Source organism: Camelus dromedarius, chromosome 19 (assembly GCF_036321535.1).
Source record: "Camelus dromedarius isolate mCamDro1 chromosome 19, mCamDro1.pat, whole genome shotgun sequence".
Classification (NCBI taxonomy): domain Eukaryota; kingdom Metazoa; phylum Chordata; class Mammalia; order Artiodactyla; family Camelidae; genus Camelus; species Camelus dromedarius.
Window position 1 is genome coordinate 35,479,238 of NC_087454.1, and position 20,821 is coordinate 35,500,058.

The 20,821-nt window shown below is 37.5% G+C and overlaps 1 protein-coding gene across 4 annotated transcripts in view; it reads left to right on the forward strand.

Moving 5' to 3' along the window:
- The window catches only part of MLIP (muscular LMNA interacting protein), a 117,287-nt gene that overhangs the window by 26,614 nt on the left and 69,852 nt on the right, over positions 1-20,821 (forward strand). For 2 of the 4 annotated variants that reach the window (XM_064476596.1, XM_064476593.1), the window contains 4 exons: positions 10,284-10,355; positions 19,131-19,196; positions 19,280-19,363; positions 19,483-19,542. In XM_064476596.1, coding sequence (XP_064332666.1) covers positions 10,284-10,355; positions 19,131-19,196; positions 19,280-19,363; positions 19,483-19,542 — 282 coding nt within the window. The remainder of the gene's footprint in view (positions 1-10,283; positions 10,356-19,130; positions 19,197-19,279; positions 19,364-19,482; positions 19,543-20,821) is intronic. The other 2 variants (XM_064476594.1, XM_064476595.1) reach the window with 2 other exon arrangements.

The following is a 20,821-nucleotide window of genomic DNA, read 5'->3' on the forward strand; positions in this document are numbered from 1 at the left end:
TGTTATTCAAGTTATAATTATCTTGACTACAGTTATTTGCAATTTTAAACCAAGGGTGGGAAGCCAGTGAATTTGGTTTAATACAGGGAAGGCTGGAAATACTGAAGAAGAATATTGTTAAGATAACCCAGAGGAAATATACCAAACACAAAAAAATGTCTCTTATGGTAATAAGAATGATTTTCAGATTGGAAAGGAGAGGCCACATATGTCTGAGAGATGCATAAAGCCTAAGATAGATGAGGAACTAGAAAAGACATCGAGTTGCCCTAAATAAGTTTATATCCCCTACTCTAGATAAATTGTATCTCAAAAACTGGATGAAATTTCTAATTCTATTGCAAAACTCTTGTAAATGAAGGTAAATAAGAGATTTACCAGGAAAAAGAAGCAAACTGTGTGTTCCATTTTTCAAAAAAGGTAAATTCTGAAAATTACGTCCTATCTTCTTAGTTTGTGAATGTTTGTAAAAACAGTTATAACTGGAAGTCAGGCATTTTCTTCAAGCAGTAGACATTTATTGAAAGCGTTTCAAGTTCTAGCTTTTGTGATGTCTTTCACAATATGAACAAGGAGAGATAGTCCAGGTGTAGTGATGTGTTTCTGTGAATTCACTTTGGATGCTTAATCCAAAGCATCGTTGAGATTGCTCTGTCTCATCACCCATTTCAATTTTCTGCATGTTATTTATCTCTCTATGATTTTTCTTTTTGTTTCTCATGTATTTGTTTGTTAATGGTTTGTCTCAGTTTACTAAGATGTAAACTCTAGAGAGTAAAGTTGTCTTGTTTACTGTGGAATCTCCAATACTCAGAGCAATGTGTGTTACAAAACAGACACTCTACAATATTTTTTTCCACATTTTTTTATTGAGTTATAGTCATCTTACAATGTTGTGTCAAATTCCAGTGTACAGCACAATTTTTCAGTTATACATGAACATACATCTTTCATTGTCACATTTTTTTTCGCTCTGAGCTACCACAAGATCCTGTATATATTTCTCTGTGCTATACAGCATAACCTTCTTTATCTGTTCTACATTTTGAAATCGTAGTCTGTCCCTTCCCACCTCCCTCCCCCTTGGCAACCACAAGTTTGTATTCTATGTCTTAGTCTGTTTCTGTTTTGTATTTATGTTTTTTTTTTTTTTTTTAAGATTCCACATATGAGCGATCTCATGTGGTATTTTTCTTTCCCTTTCTGGCTTACTTCACTTAGAATGACATTCTCCAGGAACATCCACGTTGCTGCAAATGGCGTTATGTTGTCAGTTTTTGTGGCTGAATAGTATTCCATTGTAGAAATATACCCCATCTCCTTTATCCAGTCATCTGTTGATGGAAATTTAGGACCTTTCCATGTCTTGGCTATTGTAAATAGTGTTGCTATGAACATTGGGGTGCAGGTGTCATCCTGAAGTAGGCTTCCTTCTGGATATATGCCCAGGAGTGGGATTCCTGGGTCATATGATAAGTCTGTTCCTAGTCTTTTGAGGAATCTCCATACTGTTTTCCATAGTGGCTGCACCAAACTGCATTCCCACCAGCAGTGTAGGAGGGTTCCCTTTTCTCCACGGCCTCTCCAGCGTTTGTCATTTGTGGACTTTTGAATGAGGGCCATTCTGACTGGTGTGAAGTGATACCTTGTTGTAGTTTTTGATTTGCATTTCTCTGATAATTAGTGATATAGAGCATTTTTTCATATGCCTATTGATCATTTGTATGTCTTCCTTAGAGAATTGCTTGTTTAGATCTTTTGCCCATTTTTGGATTGGGTTGTTTGTTTCTTTCTTGTTAAATTGTATGAGCTGCTTATATATTCTGGAGATCAAGCCTTTATCAGTTTCATTTACAAAAATTTTCTCCCATTTGTAGGTTGTCGTTTTGTTTTACTTATGGTTTCCTTTGCTGTGCAGAAGCTTGTAAGTTTCATTAGGTCCCATTTGTTTATTCTTGCTTTTATTTCTATTGCTTGGGTAGACTGCCCTAGAAGAACATTTTTGAGATGTATGTCAGATAATGTTTTGCCTATATTTTCTTCTAGGAGGTTTATTGTATCTTGTCTTATGTTCAAGTCTTTGATCCATTTTCAGTTTATTTTTGGGTATGGTGTAAGGGGTGTTCTAGCTTCTTTGATTTCCATGCTGCTGTCCAGTTTTCCCGGCACCATTTGCTGAAGAGACTGTCTTTATTCCATTGTGTATTCTTGCCTCCTTTGTCGAAGATGAGTTGACCAAAACTTTGTGGGTTCATTTCTGGGCTCTCTATTCTGTTCCATTGGTACATATGTCTGTTTTTGTACCAACACCATGCTGTCTTGATGACTGTAGCTCTGTAGTATTGTCAGAAGTTTGGGAGAGTTATTCCTCCAGCCTCTTTCTTTTTCTTCAGTTATGCTTTGGCAATTCTAGGTCTTTTGTGGTTCCATATAAATTTTATTATGATTTGTTCTAGTTCTGTGAAATATGTCCTGGGTAATTTGATAGGGATTGCATTAAATTTGTAGATTGCCTTGGGCAGTGTGACCATTTTAACAATAACGATTCTTCCAATCCAGGAGCATGGGATATCTTTCCATTTTTTAAGTCTTCCTTAATTTCCTTAATGAGTGTTTTATAGTTTTCCATGTATAAGTCTTTCACCTCCTTGGTTGGATTTATTCCTAGGTATTTTATTACTTTGAGTGCTATTTTAAAGGGGATTGTTTCTTTACTTTCTTTTTCTGTTGATTCATCATTAGTGTAAAGAACTGCAGCTGATTTTTGAACGTTAATCTTGTAACCTGCTACCTTGCTGAATTCTTCAATTATTTCTAGTAGTTTTTGTGTGGACCTTTTAGGGTTTCCTATGTATAGTATCATGTCATCTGCATATAGTGACACTTTTACCTCTTCTTTTCCAATTTGGATCACTTTTATTTCTCTCTCTTGCCTGATTGCTGTGGCTAGGACTTTCAAGACTGTGTTGAATAGGAGTGGTGATAGTGGGAAGCCTTGTCTTGTCCCAGATTTTAGTGGGAAGCTTTTGACTTTTTCACCGTTGAGTGCTATGCTGGCTGTAGGTTTGTCAGATACAGCTTTTATTATGTTGAGATATGTTCCCTCTATACCCACTTCGGTGAGAGGTTTTATCATAAATGGGTGTTGAATTTTATCAAATGCTTTTTCTGCATCTATTGAGATGATCATGTGGTTTTGGTCCTTTCTTTTGTTGATGTGATGTATTACATTGATTGATTTGCATATGTTGAACCACCCTTGTGTCCCTGGGATGAACCCCACTTGGTCATGATGTATAATCTTTTTTATGTGCTGTTAGATTCTATTTGCTAATATTTTGGTGAGGATTTTTGCATCTATGTTTATCAGTGATATTGGTCTGTAATTCTCTTTTTTGGTGGTGTCTTTTCCTGGTTTTGGTATCAGGGTGATGGTGGCTTCATAGAATGAGTTTGGGAGTATTCCCTCCTTTTCAGTCTTCTGGAAGAGTTTGAGAAGGACTGGCATGAGTTCTTCTTTGTATGTGTGGTAGAATTCCCTGGTGAAGCTGTCCAGTCCTGGATGTTTATTTGTAGGGAGGTTTTTTTTAATTGCTAATTCGATTTCATTTCTAGTGATCGGTTTGTTCAAGTGGTCAATTTCTTCTTGATTCAGTCTTGATGGACTGTATGTTTCCAGAAACTTGTCCATCTCCTCTAGGTTATCCATTTTGGTTCCATATAGTTTTTCATAGTATTCTCATATGATATTTGTATTTCTATGTTATTTGTTGTAATTTCTCCATTTTCCTTTCTTATTTTGCTCACTTGTGCTCTCTCTTTTTTTTTCTTTGTGAGTTTGGTCAGAGGTTTGTTGATTTTATTTACTCTTTCAAAAACCAAGCTTTTGGTTTGATTGATTTTTTTCTATTTTTTTTTAATTTCTATTTTATTTATTTCCTCCCTGATCTTTATTATTTCCTTCCTTCTGCTGACTTTTGGGGTTTTTGCTCTTCTTTTTCTAATCCTTTTAGCTGGTGGGTTAGATTGTTTATTTGAGATTGTTCTTTTTTGAGGAAGGCCTATATCGCTATAAACTTCCCTCTTAGCACTGCCTTTGCTATGCTTCATAAATTGTGTGTGGTTGTGTTTTCATTTTCATTTGTCTCAAGGTATTTTTTAATTTCAACTTTGATTTCCTCATTGACCCACTGGTTTTTTAATAGCATGTTGTTTAATCTCTATGCTTTCCTTTTTTTCTCCTTTGTTTCTCTGTAGTTGATTTCTAGTTTCATGGCACTGTGGTCAGTAAAGATGCTTGAGATAATTTCTATCTTCTTAAAATTGTTGAGGCTTCTTTTGTGCCCAAGTACATAATCAATCCTAGAAAATGTTCCATGTGCACTTGAAAAGAATGTATGTCCTATTTTGGGGGGGTTAATGCTCTGAAAATATCCACCAAATCTAATTTTTTTATTGTATCATTTAATTTCTCTGTTGCCTTATTTATTTTCTGTTAATGTGGTGTTAAAATCTCCGACAATGATTGTATTCCCATCAATTTCCCCCTTTATCTCTGTTAGTAATTGTTTTATGTACTTAGGTGCTCTTATATTGGGTGCATATATATTAATGATTGTAGTATCCTCATCTTGTATTACTTCTTTAATCTTTATAAAATGTCCTTCTTTATCTCTCTTTATGGCCTTTGTTTTGAAGTCTATTTTGTCTGAAATCAGTACTGCTACACCTGCTTTTTTGGCTTTTCCATTTGCATGGAATATCCTTTTCCATCCTTTCACTCTCAATCTATATGTGTCCTTCTCCCTAAAGTGGGTCTCTTGTATGCAGCATACTGAAGGTTCTTGCTTTATTGTCAAGTCTGCCACTCTGTATCTTTTGATTGGAGCATTTAGTCCATTAACATTTACAGTAATTAATGATAAATGTGTGTTTATTGCCATTTTGAACTTATTTTTGCAGTTGATTTGGTATTTCTTCTTTGTTCTTTTCTTCTTCCTTTTGTGGTTTGGTAATTTTCCTTTGTATTATCTTGGATTTTGTTTAGTTTTCGTGACTCAATTGTAAGTTTTTTGCTTGTGGTTACCCTTTTTTGTAAGTCTGTTAACCCATTAGTATAACTGTTTGTATTAAACAGATATTAATATAATCTCAAATCCATCCTACTGAGAACAAAACATTTAAAAAAGAAAAAAAAACTCTACATTTTCTTGCATCCCTCTCCCACTTTTAATGATTTAGATGTCTTCTTTTACAATTCTGTGTTTATTCTATTTGTAACTCATGGTGGTTATCACCTTTCTAGTTATGAGTTTCTCATTTTTGTAGCATCCTGCTTCTTTTCTTTTTAGAGTAGACCTGTGAATATTTCTTTTAGCATGGGTTTAGTGTTGCTAAACTCTTAGTTTTTGCTTGTCTGTGAAATTCTTTATCTCTCATTTTATTTTAAAGGATGGCCTTGCCTGATAAGCTATTCTAGGCTGCATCTTTTTTTCATTCAGGACTTTGAACATATCTTGCCACTCCTTTCTGGCCTGTAGTGTTTGTGTAGAGAAATCAGCTGAGAGCCTTATGGAGGTTCCCTTGTAACTCACTCTTTGTTTTTCCCTTGCTGCCTTTAGGATCATTTCTTTATCCTTGACTCTGGCCATCTTGATTATGATGTGTCTTGGTGTGGGTCTGTTTGGGTTCTTCCTGTTTGGGATCCTCTGAGCTTCCTGTATTTGGATATCTGATTCCTTCTTTAGGTTTGGGAAGTTTTCAGTCATGATTTCTTCAAATACCTTTTCAATCCCCTTTGTTCTTTCTTCCCCTTCTGGCACCCCTATTATGCGTAGATTGGCAAGCTTTATATTATCCCATAGGTCCCTTATATTGTTTTCATTGTTTTTTATTTGTTTTTCTCTCAGCTTTTCTGATTGGGTGCTTTCTGCTGTCCTGTCTTCTAGGTCACTTATTCGTTCCTCTGCATTACCTAGTCTGCTTTGTACAGCCTTTAGGTCAGCTCTCATCTCAGCAAATGAGTACTAATTCTACTTGGCTCTCCTTTATAGCTTCAATTTCATTTTTGACATATTTTATATCTCTAAACACTATCTCTTTTAGTTCCTTCAGTACTTTGATTACTCCTTTTTTGAAATCTTGATCTAGTAGGCCATCAATGTCTATTTCCTTGATTGTGCTTTCAGGGGATTTCTCTTGATCTTTTAATTGGGAGTGGTTCCTCTGCTTCTTCATATTGCTCATATCTCTGGCACTGTGGCTTAAGGAGTATCAGTTATCTAGTTCTCCTGGAGACACTGTGCTCTTAATGATTTTATTGAGAGGTCTTTGTGTCTTCACCCTGTTTTGCGAACTCAGCTTGCTGTTTCCAGAGGCCCTGTGTTGGCGCCCTCTTCTGTGCTGCTCCCAGTGGCTGTCGGCTATCAGATTGCGCCCCCTCCCAACACTAGGTCAGGTGCTGCTCTCCTTCGCTATGGGTGGGTGGGTCACTGCCCCTCCCGATTCCGCAGTCAGATGCTGCATTTGTGGGGGAGGTAGGTGGGCGGATTGCTCCGCGCCCCCTCGTAGCATCACGGTCAGGTGCTGTGTTCCTGCCAGGAAGGCGGGTGGGCACCTGCCCTCCCCCAATGCTGGTCGCTCTGCTGCTCTGTGCAGCTGCCTGCTCCACCTCAGGTGGGCGCTCCAAAGGTGGGTTTGGGGAAGACCACGGAACCGCCCCGCCATGGCTCCATTCCAAAACTCAGCTGCTTGTTTGTCTTGGTGGCACGAGTTCTCTGAGGTACCGGGGCAGAAAGATCCCATCTGCCTCAGGCTGTAAACAAGTTTCAGTCCTGCCTAGAGGGTTGCGGAGCCCCCGGGTGCGGATTTAGGTCTCGGCCCCACCCTCGCTGGGGTGCTGTGCACAGGAGGAGATGGTGGCTATGGCTGCTCCTCGCCTCTCTTCTCGCAAGAGGACTCCCCCTGCAGTCACCCAGGGCTGCCTCAGTGCAGCCGTCCCTGTCCTCTATCCGGCTCTGGCGGCCTGTCCCGGCCCCACCTGCTGGCTTGCATCTAGGGCTGGGTGTCGTGGGGACCCTTTGTGCCCATTTAACTTGGTTCTGTCAGTCAAGGGGTGCTTGGGGCAGATCCAAGACTCAGAGTCTCTGCCTCTGTCCCGCTGGCATCTCTGTTGGAGAGGGGGAGACCCAGCGAACGAGTGCCAGTCCTCCTTTGCCCCTCCCTCTCCGTCGGACTGGTCCCACACTGTTTTACTTTTTCTTCTTTCTTTTTTCCTTTTCTTCTGCCAGATTCGTGGCATCGTTGTCTTTTGAAGAGGGTGATGTTCTGTCGGAGTTCAGCAGGTGCTCTGGTTGGCTGGGTGGGTCCGTGGATGTGAGTTTTGGTGCATTTGTGGGAGAGGTGGGCTACGAGCCTCCTTCTTCTCCGCCATCTTGGCCCCTTCCGACACTTGATAATATTTTGCTGAATGAATCCACTAGTTGAACTGCCATATCCAAATAAATTTACAAGACGGATGAATGCCTACTGGGTTAGCAGAACCCAGGAAGCAAGAGCTCCATACCTTTGGTACGTGACACAAATGAAGATAAAAATGACATGCCTAAAACATTTAAAATTTAATTTAAAATTATTTGAATATAGAAATTATTACCGTGATAGTTTACAATGACAAACCAAATCTAATTAGTGAACTTGGATAGAGATAATGCCTAAAGTCCTATTTTTGGATCTAGAGAAGGAAAAAAAAAACTCCGTAACTTTAAGATGGAGTTTAATTTCAACAAATGTTGAAAAAAACATGAAAGGACTAGGAATTTTAGGTGATAGCACCCTCAGTATGATCCAGCCATACAGAATGGCTTCAACCTCACGCCCCTGTATGTTCTGAACTCAACACAGAAAACAAGGAGGCAATGTCAATTATTATTATCTTCAGTGTATTAATTAAATTTATTGTCAAATCCATGTAAGTGATGATGACATTGTACTTTGTGTTAAAATTACACCTAGTTAATCACACCTCTTAAACATTTAAAAGACTATTGACAAAGGAAAGGGATAGTGAAATGCTTCAGCTGAGGATGGGTTGGTGAAACAGCAGTATAACCATCACACAGGAAGAAGCTCTTAGCCCAAGCAGGGAAACGTAGGACCAATGGAGTAAGTTAGCAGGGAGCATCCTCTGGCTAAATATAAAGGAGGATTTTGTACCAATTCTAAGAGTTAGATCCAAATGTGCCGCCTGGGGGAGGTAGGCAAGTGTTCATGGCGTGACTGAACAGAGGATCAGAGCGATTCACGCTTTGGGTGAGGGGGTTGAACCAGAATGCCTTCAATGTCACCTCTGAATCTAAGATTATATGACACTGCATGTGTGAGAACAAGATAGCTCTCTGTACAAGCTTCTCCAACAATCTTCTTCAGGGCAGCTGAAGGTAGGAGATCAAATGTTATAAATGGTTACGCATCCCAAAAGGCGGGGTGAGGGCATGTGGTAGATCAGTCCACAGCTGTTGAGCTGGAGCGCCCGTGTCCAAATCCCAACTATGATTTAGTAACTAGTGACCTCAGGTGAGTTTCTTAACATTGCTCTCCTGTAGTTTCCATATACAAAATGGATATAATATAGTATCTACATAATGGTTTATCATGATCCCTAAATGAGATAATACACATTAAGCTTTTAGAAGGGTACCTGGTTTGTAGTGATTGTTAAGCTATTATTATTATTACAACCATGATTACACTTAAATATGCATAGAAGCCTCGTGGAGTGTTAATCATATATTTTATTTTGCATTATTTGTCTGTTGAGATATTCCTTGGGAGCAAATAGTTTATGGAGAAGTGTGGGTAGCTGGACCCCAGAGCTGTTTTTTGTTCTTTATCTGCTGTTGTCAGCTTAGATAAGTCACCTGAGCTCCCTGCATCTCCTTTTCCTAATGACTCTTTAGTTACAGGGATTCTGCAGAATTCAATGAGGCAAGAAGTATTATTTGCCTTGTAATAAATGTCAGTTCACACTCCCCATGAAGAGATGGCATTTCACTTTTGGTCCTTATCCCAGTCCATGGACCCCTGGAGACCAGGTCATAGCAATGCAGGTTCTATATAGAGAATTAGGGCTTTGAAGGGACCAGAAGCTTGCTCCCTCCAGGTCTGGACTTTTGATTTTTTTTTTTTTTATTCCTACTTGAACTTTCTTCTACGGAAAATGAATGTGCCAGCCTCTTACCTTCCTCACGGCAGTTTAATTAAGGTTTCATCAATGGCATCCGTAAAACTCAAGGTTTTATTTTCACTTGATTCTCTGTCTTCTTCTGTAGATCTTTTGGTGTGCTTTTCACAGGGACTACGACAGCCTGGCGCTGTGTGCCAGTTTCCCGCTGGCTGGGGCTGGGCCCTTGGGGAAGCTACCTGAGACAAGAGCGTTTGAAGTGAGAGGAACCTTGAACTTGGTTAAGCAGCTTGGGACCCAGAGCAGGATCAAAACCGGGCTTTTGATTATGCATAGCAGCCTGACTTCCACAGCTTCCTCATGCTCAACCCTCTCCTCCCAATACTCCACAAAAGTGAACTCTGTTCTCCGAGTTCTACTTAGAACTCAGGATGTTTTATCATTGGTTTCGTCAACATCAATGTATTAGAAAGTGCAGAAGACAAAGTGACGAGGTTTAAAAAAAAATCAGTTTAAGATCAAGAGTGTGAATTCTAATATTTTTTCCTTTATGCAGTTAAATTGCTGATATTACTGCTATTCAAAATATGCTACTTATTAAAAATTATGGCTTAATTTTATGTATTCTGATTGTTTGTTATGAACGATGCAAGAGGGTGTATGAAGACTTCAGTGAAACTCATTGGCACAGTGTTTAATTATGACACTATTAAAAGGAACGGCTTTCTTTTGAGAATCAAGCCACCTGCCCCCAACACATGTATTTACAGAATAGTACTCCTATGCGTGAATGCTGCTAGTGAGAAATGTATATATAATTTTGTACAAATGGATGTTTTTAGGTTCTGAAACTAAATAGCATGGAATTACCTATAACCTCTAGGCTGATAATTTACTGTGATAGTCCTTTGCTTCTCATGCTAAAAAAAATTAACATGACGAGCTGATTTTTTTTTTTTTCTGTCAAAAATAAGTTGTTCAAGCGTAATCAGTGTTTTCTTCATTTGATAGCCTGGCATTTAACTTGGTAGAACTAGTCTACAATCGTGTCACAGTTTTCCTCCCTTTTCAACCCACTCTTGCTTTCTGGTTACCATTCTAGCAACACAAGACCAAGTCCAGCTACAAGGCTTTCGCAGCAATCCCTACAAACACACTGCTTTTGGAACAGAAGGTCAGTGTTGGCTCAAAAGCAGAGTGAATCTGTGTTCTGTCTTCTAAAAATTTCTAATGTCATTTTTTTGTGGTGGTTCTGTTTTTTTAAAATTTCGGTTTTCAAGTTCTGCCTTTACTAAAATAAAACACTGCTCTTAGTCTAGGATGATGTGGTGAAAGCATCTTGGTGAACAGAACTGGAGACACTGTGGATTTGTCAGTCGAGGCTGGGGATGAGTGTAGAGTTTTCCAAGCCACTGCCAAGCAGCTCTGGGAAACTTGACCTGGATTTGGCTACAGTCGTTTTCCTTTGGAATTTTAAATGGTTGTTTCAAGAACGTCCATCTCTACTCATATTGATGAACAGAGTAGAGGTAAAATGGGGTTGCACTGTGGGCAATTGGCCACCTTTAAAATTTGGTGATGAACAGTAGCTTCCCCAGGACAGAAATATATGAGCTGAGCATCCAACGTAGCCGCTTAGATCCCTGCATGAGCTGAACCTCTTCATCCACACTCGCCAGCCACGGCTCGTACCTCTGTGAGTGGGCAGGAGGGTTGAGATCCTTTCCGATGACCCAGCTGCTTTCACGTGGCTCTAGGACATTTTTATTTGATGTGGAGTTGTTAATTACAAAGTTACAGGATTCTGCTTCAGTAGGGAAATTAAATTAAAGCCTCTTGTTTAATCAGCACATTACAGATGTGCAAACGCAGCCCCAGTGGAGGATCACATCAGAATTGAAGTGAAATCAGTTACCAAGTCTATGAAATTATACATTTCCTATGTTATTTTTATGATATTTATTTAGGCAATTTATCTTTTACTGCCTTAAGCCCCCCCTTTTTTTCTGTGCAATGATTGCAATGATAGTGTTTCAAATAATGTCATTATTTGTCAAAATGTTACTGTTTGCCCACCAGGCGGTATTTCGACCACTGGTTTAGAAATCTGTATCTTTGTTATTTTAGCATGATCTGGAGAATAAAATGGTTGTATATTCTCTTGCCTAAGAAGTAGGAAATGTTAATGGGAAATGCTAAGCAGTATATAGCAGTTGGCTGTGTCTTTTGTATCATGTATCTCTGAGAACTAATTCCAAATTATCTACATGGGGTCCAGAGTCTATGCTCTATATATGTGAATGCTTTGAGCTGGGCAGGGGTGTCACGTGGCTACAGGCAGATCTATAGCTTTTTCTGTAGCTTCTCTTGTGAATTTTGACCTTTTACAGCTCACTGAAAGACGAGGTGGGCTTAACCATCAATTTCAGGAGGACGCAGGGAGTGACACCTTCACCAGATGCCCCTTAACCCTGCTGTCTAGAGTTACCGGGTGGAGTCATAGCAGAAGTGTTCCCTCACTGCAGACCCTCTCCATTTCAGATGGACATTTCCAAAATCTGGTCACCGAAATGGGAGCAGCTCTCCCACTCAACAGCTGGGCAAAGAGAGTGGGGCTAGTGTGTCCTGGTGTGCTTCCCTCAGGCTGGTCTCTCCTGACCCAGCCTGCTCTCCCATACCTGTGTCATTCCACTATTAGTCACTTTCTATTTAGAAAAACAAGAGTTAATTTTTCTTGAAATGTCTTTGTAAGGGAAAGCTGGATGTCACTATTGCTTCCAGAATCTCTGCCTACCAGCTCTCTTCTCTTCCAATTAAATGGAGTTTTAGAGGTGGTAACCTATTGGTCGTTAAAATGAAGAATGATTAGCTTAATTCCCAGTTTTATCACAAACTAATTTCGTAAATGTATGTGCTGATGTGGCTTTACATCTCACCTCATGCAAGTTCATGTGCGAGAGGTTTTGTTTTGAATCAAACATGCTCTTTGGCAAAATGATTTTTATTTTTAGTACAACCAAATGGAAATATCATGATATCTCATTTTAAAATATCTGTATCTAGTGTGCATAATTCTCTCTTGCCTAAGATAAATTGTTTGGGGACCATCAATATTTGAATTGTTCAAATGTCATAGGATATGACATGATGTTAGTCTTTAAAAATACCACATTTTGCGGGGGGGGGGGGTGTGCTGGCTTTTCCATGTTATATATTCCTCAATGAGACACTTTATTTTGTAAGACTTTTTAAATAACAAAAATACCATCCCATGATTAGATGAGAGTTTATTTCTATTTTCAGTAATATTTCTTGAATGATACTGTGCTGTTTCTTTCATGATTATAATTTTAAAAAATAAATCTGGCAATTTAGACTTTTTAACCCATCTGTTTATACAATAGATCTCATTCTATGCCATTAAAATCAAAGGGGCTTATTTCTGAATTGAGTGGACTATTAAGGCTGTAATCATCAGAAACTCATCGATTTGTGGAAGGAGTAACATCTTGGAATATTTTAAATCGCAGAAGCTTTTCTGAGGTCACTCTAGTATCACACAGAACAGCACAATTAAGGGACAACTTGATGATACGGTGTCATTACAATATCCTCTTAAGGTCTCTGTCATGGGACGCCTTGAAAATAGAACTAACATATTTAATTCAAGTCTTAAGATAGTTCAGCAAATAATTCTCTCCCCAAACCAGATTTTTTTTCTACTGCATTCTATTTGATAGCATTTAGTATAATTAATGAGTATAAAGCTACTTTTAAAGGCAAAATTTTCTCCAAATTGAAATACAGTCATCCTTTCCAATCAGACATTAAGCTCTCATTGAATCCCTGCATTGATTTCAGCTTTAATCACCCCTCAATGAAGCCCATAATTTTCAAGGGAGTACATTTTGTTGGCAGAGGACATTAGGTTTCTGGTACTTTTGTAATTTATTGTCTGCATCAAAACTTAAATGTATAGCTTATTCCATTTTCTATCATTCCCCCCCCCCCCCCCCCGTGAACGTTTAGGAAGGAAGCATTTTTAGCTGAAGTCTTAAGTAAGGCTTTACAGGAAAAGATGAATGTCAGGCATCATATTTTAATGTGTTGGCATCCAGGTCCTTAACCTAATCTCCTGCCAATAGTCATCCTCTCCAAGATTGAGATGAGGATGTAGTACAAGTGATTATAAAGCAGGAACAAAATAATCAAATCAACTTATATTTGTGAGTGTCCATGGATCTTATTACAGTATGTCCAGCAATATATTAGGTCATTTTGATATGGGCATTATTCTTTAGTCTTGAGGTGTGTCCTTTTTGGAGAACGCTAAAGGTCTCTCTCTCTCATTGACTAATTCTTCTTCTTATCATCTGGGTCTGATAGCAATAGGTAGAAAGTTAAAATTAAATGGAAGGACACATTTTCATGTTCTAAATAAATGGATGATTATTTTTAGTGTGCAGTTGTATTAAAGCAAGGAAAGATGAAGGAATATTTCCATGAGATCAGATAATATGGCTTTCTATTGTCTCTCAATAATATTTTTCAAAGAAAGAATATACTTTTTCTCTTGAATACATTTAAGTTATCTGTTCCCTTCCTGACAAGGATTCCTCAGGATAAATTCAAAGCTATGGTAGGCACTGCTTTCCAACAAATGACATTGCTATGCATTTAATTCCTAAGCTCTGTGCATTTGAAAGAATTCTGGAGTAGCTCAGGTTTGTTAATAGCACATATAAGTTGCAGGATTAATTATTTAAATGAAAGTTATAGGATAAAAGTTATTTTATTTTTCCTGGTTGATGGCAGATAAAGAACAGCCCTTTTGAAGACAATAGTAAAAACTGTGCTATAAAAACAGGTAACGGTTTGAGATATCTTGCCAATCATCAAGTCAATTTATTTTAAGTTGCCAGTTTCATTTTTTTTAAAACATGAATTGGGAAACTCCAGTCTGATTAAACATATGTCTTCGGATGAGAAGATTTTAAAATCTCTACAGGTCTCCAAAATTTAACAAAATCTGGTTACTAACTTAGCATATGGTCTAGACTAAAGAGACATCTCTTAATTTAGGTTAGTTCAAGAAGTGAGTGTGTTCCCAATTTCTTTAGCAGTGGAGAAATGCCCAGGGCCCAAATCTATATTAATTGGCTCTCCCTGGGTAGTTGTCTACCATGCAAATGTCTCTTTTAGAGCACTCACTAAACCATGTTTAATTATATGTATTGATTGGTTTTTTCCTACTAAAACTATATCCTACTACTAAAATATAGTAGTTTTTGTTACGTAGCTGTTGAATAAATCAATTTAGATTGCACCTGAGTAGGTCTCTAAAATTTCCAACTTTGTTCTACAGGATTTCAAGGCAAATTTTGGCTCACAGAATTATAAAAATAAAGGGGTCTAGTGTATGAAAATTGGGATGATGATAATTAAAAGTTTTGTGGGGTGAAATAAGCTTCAGCAATTCTAATTCCATGGAAAAGACATAGAGGACCTTCTGCTACAAGGAATGTCAGCTGGTTTTAGACTTGGCACCCATTAGCGATGAGAGAATACAGTCACACCGGCTGCCGTATTGAGAAGTCTAGTGTTCTGGTGTGTCATACACTGAGCTAAATGCTTTCCTATCCAAACTCTGTGAGGATTTTGATGCTCCAAGATGTCAACTGAATCTCCCAAAGCAGCAGGGCTAGTAAGATGCTGAATTGGACCTCAGTGCGGATCTCATTATCCCCCGGCTTTTCCCTGCTCACCATGCAACTGTGACATCAACCAGCTAAAGTGAAGTAATGAGCAAGAGTTGATGGTTTTGGATGTTTTGGGATAATTTTTTTAGCACTTGCTAAAATATATTTAAATAGTCATTAAATTAGGGCAACAGATGTGTTTTTTTTTTTAATTTTTTTTTTTAATGAGGAACAATGAAAGAAAATTGGAAATGACTTAGTTCTGGTAAGACTTAAATGAGTGAAGGATGACAAACCAGCCCAGTTCCTTGAGTTACTGAAGAGATGAGGTGAATTACAGGGCAGACGCACTGGCTGAAAATAAGGAACACCCTTCTGATGTCCTTGATTAAATGAGGGAAGAGCAGGGGGGCTCTTGTCACTGAGGCTTGAGTTTGAAACTGGCTCTAATGGTTTGCAAAAACTACTTTCCTTCTGTGTGGGAGAGACAGACATTTAACCCTCCAACAATTTTGGGATTAAAAACACCAAGTAAATTTCCCTCCATTCTTGAATTTTTTTAGCCAACCATGTGAAAATAATCTAGCGATAAATACTTCTAGATCTTTAAAGAAGCTGTACTTTTGTGTATCTGGAGGCCCCTTTGGCTTCCAGTGCACATCCCCCTCCTTTTCTTCTGATCTGAATGATCTTCAGCCCTAAATCTCCAACTAGATAATCGAGCTGAGATTGATTTGCTGAGAATATCTCTGATCCTACCAATGGTTTTGTGTTAACGACTGAAAGTCAAGCAAAATCTTTGTTGTCCTCAGAGGATTTAGTCTCCCAAATAGCTGATCAGGTTAACAAAATGTAGCAGCATTTAGGTTTAACATGGTTTATTTTTGGAGAATTTGATCATTACTAAGATACAATAACTTGCCCATGAAATTTTTGAAACCCAGTCCAGTTAGGCATCACAAAAAGCTTACAAGCCCTCTGAGAGCCTTCTTCCTTGGGAAGCAGTTTACTTTCTAACTCTATTTAGAGTGCAACTAATTCATCTTATCTTCAGATTTTCAGAGCTTAATCTTATTTCCAAAGAGAGCAGGTTAGACTGACTCAGTATGTCTGACTTTAAAAGTGTTTGCGGCTCTATCAGAATCGCTCCTTTTGGGTGGAGAACACATGTTACAGCGTGCGGGCATATATTCTCATAAAGACTTTGATTAACAATGCTTGCTCTTTGTTCTTGGTTCTTAGTCATAATGGCACGCCGAGCTCAGAAACCGTTTTCTTCTGGAAGTCAGATTTCTATGTCTCTTTTCAAAAACCGTGCCCCAAAGTTGGTTGTGATAAGCAAAACATAACCACTTTTAATGAGAACATTTCTAACTTACATTAGTAAAGGATCTTTAAAATATGATTCAAAGCCCGTCCCATATATGCCTCACTTGGCTGTCATCTCATTTAGTAGAAAATATGTATTTTTAATAAAAATCTTTTATTGGAAAATATTCTGAGAGAACGTCACTCAATATGAATAAATCTAAAGAAACATCACTGCAGTCCTGCTAGCTATGTTGTCAAAAAGCAATCTATGGTTAGACTTCTTGTTAATGGACAATTAATGTATTTTTAAAAAATACATTCTTGTACCACAGAGGAAAAGAACCCTACTTTTTTATGGCTGCTAGAAGGAATGGATCAAGATGATATATTTGACAGAGAACTCCTTGTCAATAAAAAAAAAATCAATTCTAGTAAATTTCAAGGCTATTTAAACTCAAAACAATCCCCCTTCCAAATTTTAATGCAGTTTGAGCATTGTCTCCATTTCAAAGTTTGAGCATTATTGACATTTTCAGCATTACCAGTAACTTCCTTCATTTTCCAAGGATTCTGAATACATAGCTTTTTAAAATTCTTTGAGTAAATTTCAGGATTTGAAATAGCATAAGAAAAGCTGTGTTTGCCTGTAATAAGTTCCCATGGGGAAAGCAGCATCATAATCCTATTTGATTTTGGCTGAAAAAAAAAATTTGCTCATTATATTAACACTGATCACATGCTCAGATCTCTAATGGTGAAAACTTTAATTGAAATGTGGGAAAAGAAATAATTTGTTATTTAAAATATTCAGAGTTTAAACTACTTCTCTAGAGCATTTTACCAAGGCATATTAAAATCATATTATTTCTATGGTTCATTTATTCATTTAAATCTATTTATCTGTTAGTTTGCACTTTCAATTCATCCTAATCATCTTTCCTGAGCTCATATCATGTGCTCTATCCTGGGACTACAAAGATAGATACCATATTTTCCTGATCGTAATAGAATAAGTGGTCCAGTAAGGAAGAGATATGGTTGAAGAGGAATTATGATAAAATATGCTCTTCACAAACTAGGAAAAGAAGTGTTTTCTCTTTTTTTTCACACAAAGGTATTTACCCAAGCTTCTGTCCAACATCTTATTCCTTTTACTAACGGTTATAAAATAAAGATACTCTTCTATTTAACCTTTTACTGATGGCTTTAGGCAATAAAAGAAGAAAGGAGAAACAACAACCAAGAAGCAACAGAGAAGAGAAGAAATGAAACTGCACTTAGTATAAAATTTCCTACATGGAAAATCCAAGAGAATCTATGAGATCACTAAAATAAATCGGACAGCTTACCAAGTTCACTGGATAAAGGGAATGATTGAGATATAGCATCAATAAACAGAGGATGATTGTTTTTTTTAAAAAAAGGACAGTGTATACTTGTAATCCCCTAAATAAGATAACTGAGAATAATGAACTCAAAACAAGCAGGTACACGGACGAGAATTGTGAATAATCAGCAAGCATAGGAGTGATGCCCAACCTCAAAAATGATCGTGGAAATGTGACCTACAGCCAACGTGAATATTTCATGTACCTCAGGATGCTAACATTTTTTTTTTTAAGTCTGAAAACAGAAACTCTCATTCCTTGCTACTTTAAGTGTAAAATTGTACAGTTTTAAAGAGCAATTTGAGTATGTCTGATGAACTTGGCTTTTATTACACTACCAATGCAGCTACTTTAGTCTTAAAACCACAAATATGTGTGTAAAGAAATCTGTGCATGAATGATAGTTGTTGCAGTTTGTAACAGTGAAAACTGGGGTGACCCTAAATATCCAACTCGTTTTGCTGTGGAATATCCAGGTTTTGGAATCGTATGTGGGGTTGAGATGACCGAAAAATGGATAAATACATAAAATAAAAGGGTGGGAGGGAACTTTTGGAGGTGACAGATAGGTTCATGGCATAGACTGTGAGGATGTTTTCACACACAGATACCTATTTGCAAACTCATCGGTTGTATGTTAAATATGTACGGGTTTTTGTATGTCAATCATACCTCAATAAAACTTAAAAAAAACAACAAAGAACAGAAAAAGCAAGTTCCAGAAGCATGCATTATACTTCCATGAAATTAGGAGAATTGCCCAGAACAACCTTTTATGTTATTCAGTGATGTACGCATACATTAATCGGAAGAAAAAAGAAAGACATACACTTGACAAGCGAAATGGAGGAAAATGAGGAGGGAGGAGAAACATGAGGGGGAAGAATGGCCACTGGCTTCTGTTGTTTTGCAATATTTTACTTTGTAATCTCCATGGGACTCTACAGTGAACAAGAGTTTTATCTCATCTCTTTACATGTGTCTGAAATACATCACAATAAATAAAAAGTGTGTCCCATTTTGAAAAGTTAAGTGTCCTTTGAGGCCAAGCCTGATGAATAAGGTAGCTAAGACTTTTTGAATAGAAATGATGAACAATGAGGCAAGATTTCCTTCTTGTGTGTGTTGTGTTTCTTGTAAACCGGCCCTGAAGCATTTCTCTCAATAGATTTGTGTTCTTTTGAGAAATGACTATATCACTTTTATTTCTCTGTGTAGCTTCCCAAGGTGACTTCTTTGAGGGGACAAGGCTCATTTGGAGGCATACAGTGTCCAAGTTCTAGTTTCTGCGCTTAAAAGCTCAACCTCTTTTATTCCAGCACCTGATAATTGGAGATACTCATCCCATAGGAGAAACTAGACAATTGTGGGAATTATCTCTGTGTCAGAGAATAGCTTATCAGATGATCCAGAGGTTTTTTTTTTTTTCTCGGAAATACTGAGCTATATCGAGCTACATGTACTGAGCTATAGTTGGGATTCAGACTTTTCTACTACGTTGGTATCTGCCTGAAAGCCTCATACGAGAACTATGTCATTTGTCATCACTAGGCACTAGATGAACCGGCCAAGACTGAGAGCATCCCCAGGGACAGCACATTAGACCCACCATTGGAGGTAACGGCTTCAGACCACCCCTGCTTTTGAAATGCGATCCCCAAAACTCTTGCTAACCCACTACCTGGTTTCAATTCTTCCAGTTGTGTTCCCCTGCACAGCTCAGGCAGCAAACTGAAGAGCTCTGTGCTACCATTGATAAGGTCTTACAGGATTCCTTGTCTATGGTAATGCCTTAGACTAGAACGTGCAATCAAACCTTTGCTTCGCTTCTCTTCATTTGCCTCTGCTTGACTAGGATGGACGCATCACAGCTTGTCCTTTTTTTGTTTTTTATCCCCCCTAGCATTCTTCTGATTCGCCTTCAAGTTCCCTACAGACATGGTTGGGTTCTGACACAATCAAAGTATGTATCTATTTAATATAATTTACTGAACCATAAGAGTTACTAGATCAGTGAGGTTTAAACTTCAGGTCAAGGCTCAGTAGCGATTTGGGACGTTAGTGGACAGCAACCAGCATTTTTGTTTTGTGTTTTTTGTTTGTTTATTTGTTGTTAGCAAACAGCATTTTAAAAATATAATGTAAGATATGTAAGAATGTAAAATATCAGACTCTATTCTTCCAAGTGTTGAGGAGGTATTATTGACGTTTATTTCGGCTTCTTTCTATATACACGTATAGGTATGCATGTATGGGTTGCAGTAAAATCTATTTCTAACTATGGGTCAAGTTCAAAATAGAAAGTCAAAGTGTTAGACTGTGTTGTTACATGTTGGCATTTAACATGTGGAACCGTATGGAGAATTTGTGACTTAATTTCTTCTCAAGCCATAGCTTCAGTCCTTATGTAATTCACAGCCCTTAAAATTGTAGAAGAGGAAAAATGGAGTTATAGTCTAAGAGCTTTCACACAGGTATTATTTCTGAAATTCTTTTTCTTTTGGTTCTCTGGATTAATTTCATTGTTCTTTGACTCAGAGAGACGGAGTCCTGGGTACTTTCGATTGTTAGAGGACTGCTAAAGCATTCACTGTCAGATTGAATATTTACATATGTCCTTCTTGTAATGTAGCCATTTTCGTTTGTTGGGATAAAATATTACATGTCTCCAAATTATTTTTTGAATGCTTAGTACAGATCTACTTATCCAAATTTCAAAATGATTGTGCTTTTTCCTTAATGGCTAATTGTTCATTTTTTTCTGTCAGTCTTATTTTCTCTCTTGGAATTAGTATCAATACTTTTTGAACAAAGTTGGACATTGTATGTATAAAGTAAATTTTAAATGTACAGAATTGTCTATAACTAAAAGAGTACTCCTATTTTCAATTGGACCATTATAGACAAATATCCTCTAATAATAATGTAGAAATCAGGTAATCTACCACTGTCAATATTAAGAATTATATTTTGGCAGAGAGGACCTGCAAATAGGTAATTATAATTTCTATGTTTGTAATCTATTTTGTTGTGTATTCTTTAAGTCTTTTAATCTGAAAATAGAAAACTTTGATTTGCCAAGAGCCGCTATATAAATTTTAAATATATACTGTTCTCATTTCATTTGTTGAACATATAAAAATACCCCATATTACATTAAATATAATAGGAATAGGACTTAAGAAGTAATGTGTGAATAATAATCTGTACTATTGATTTATTTAATATATAAGTAATGCTTG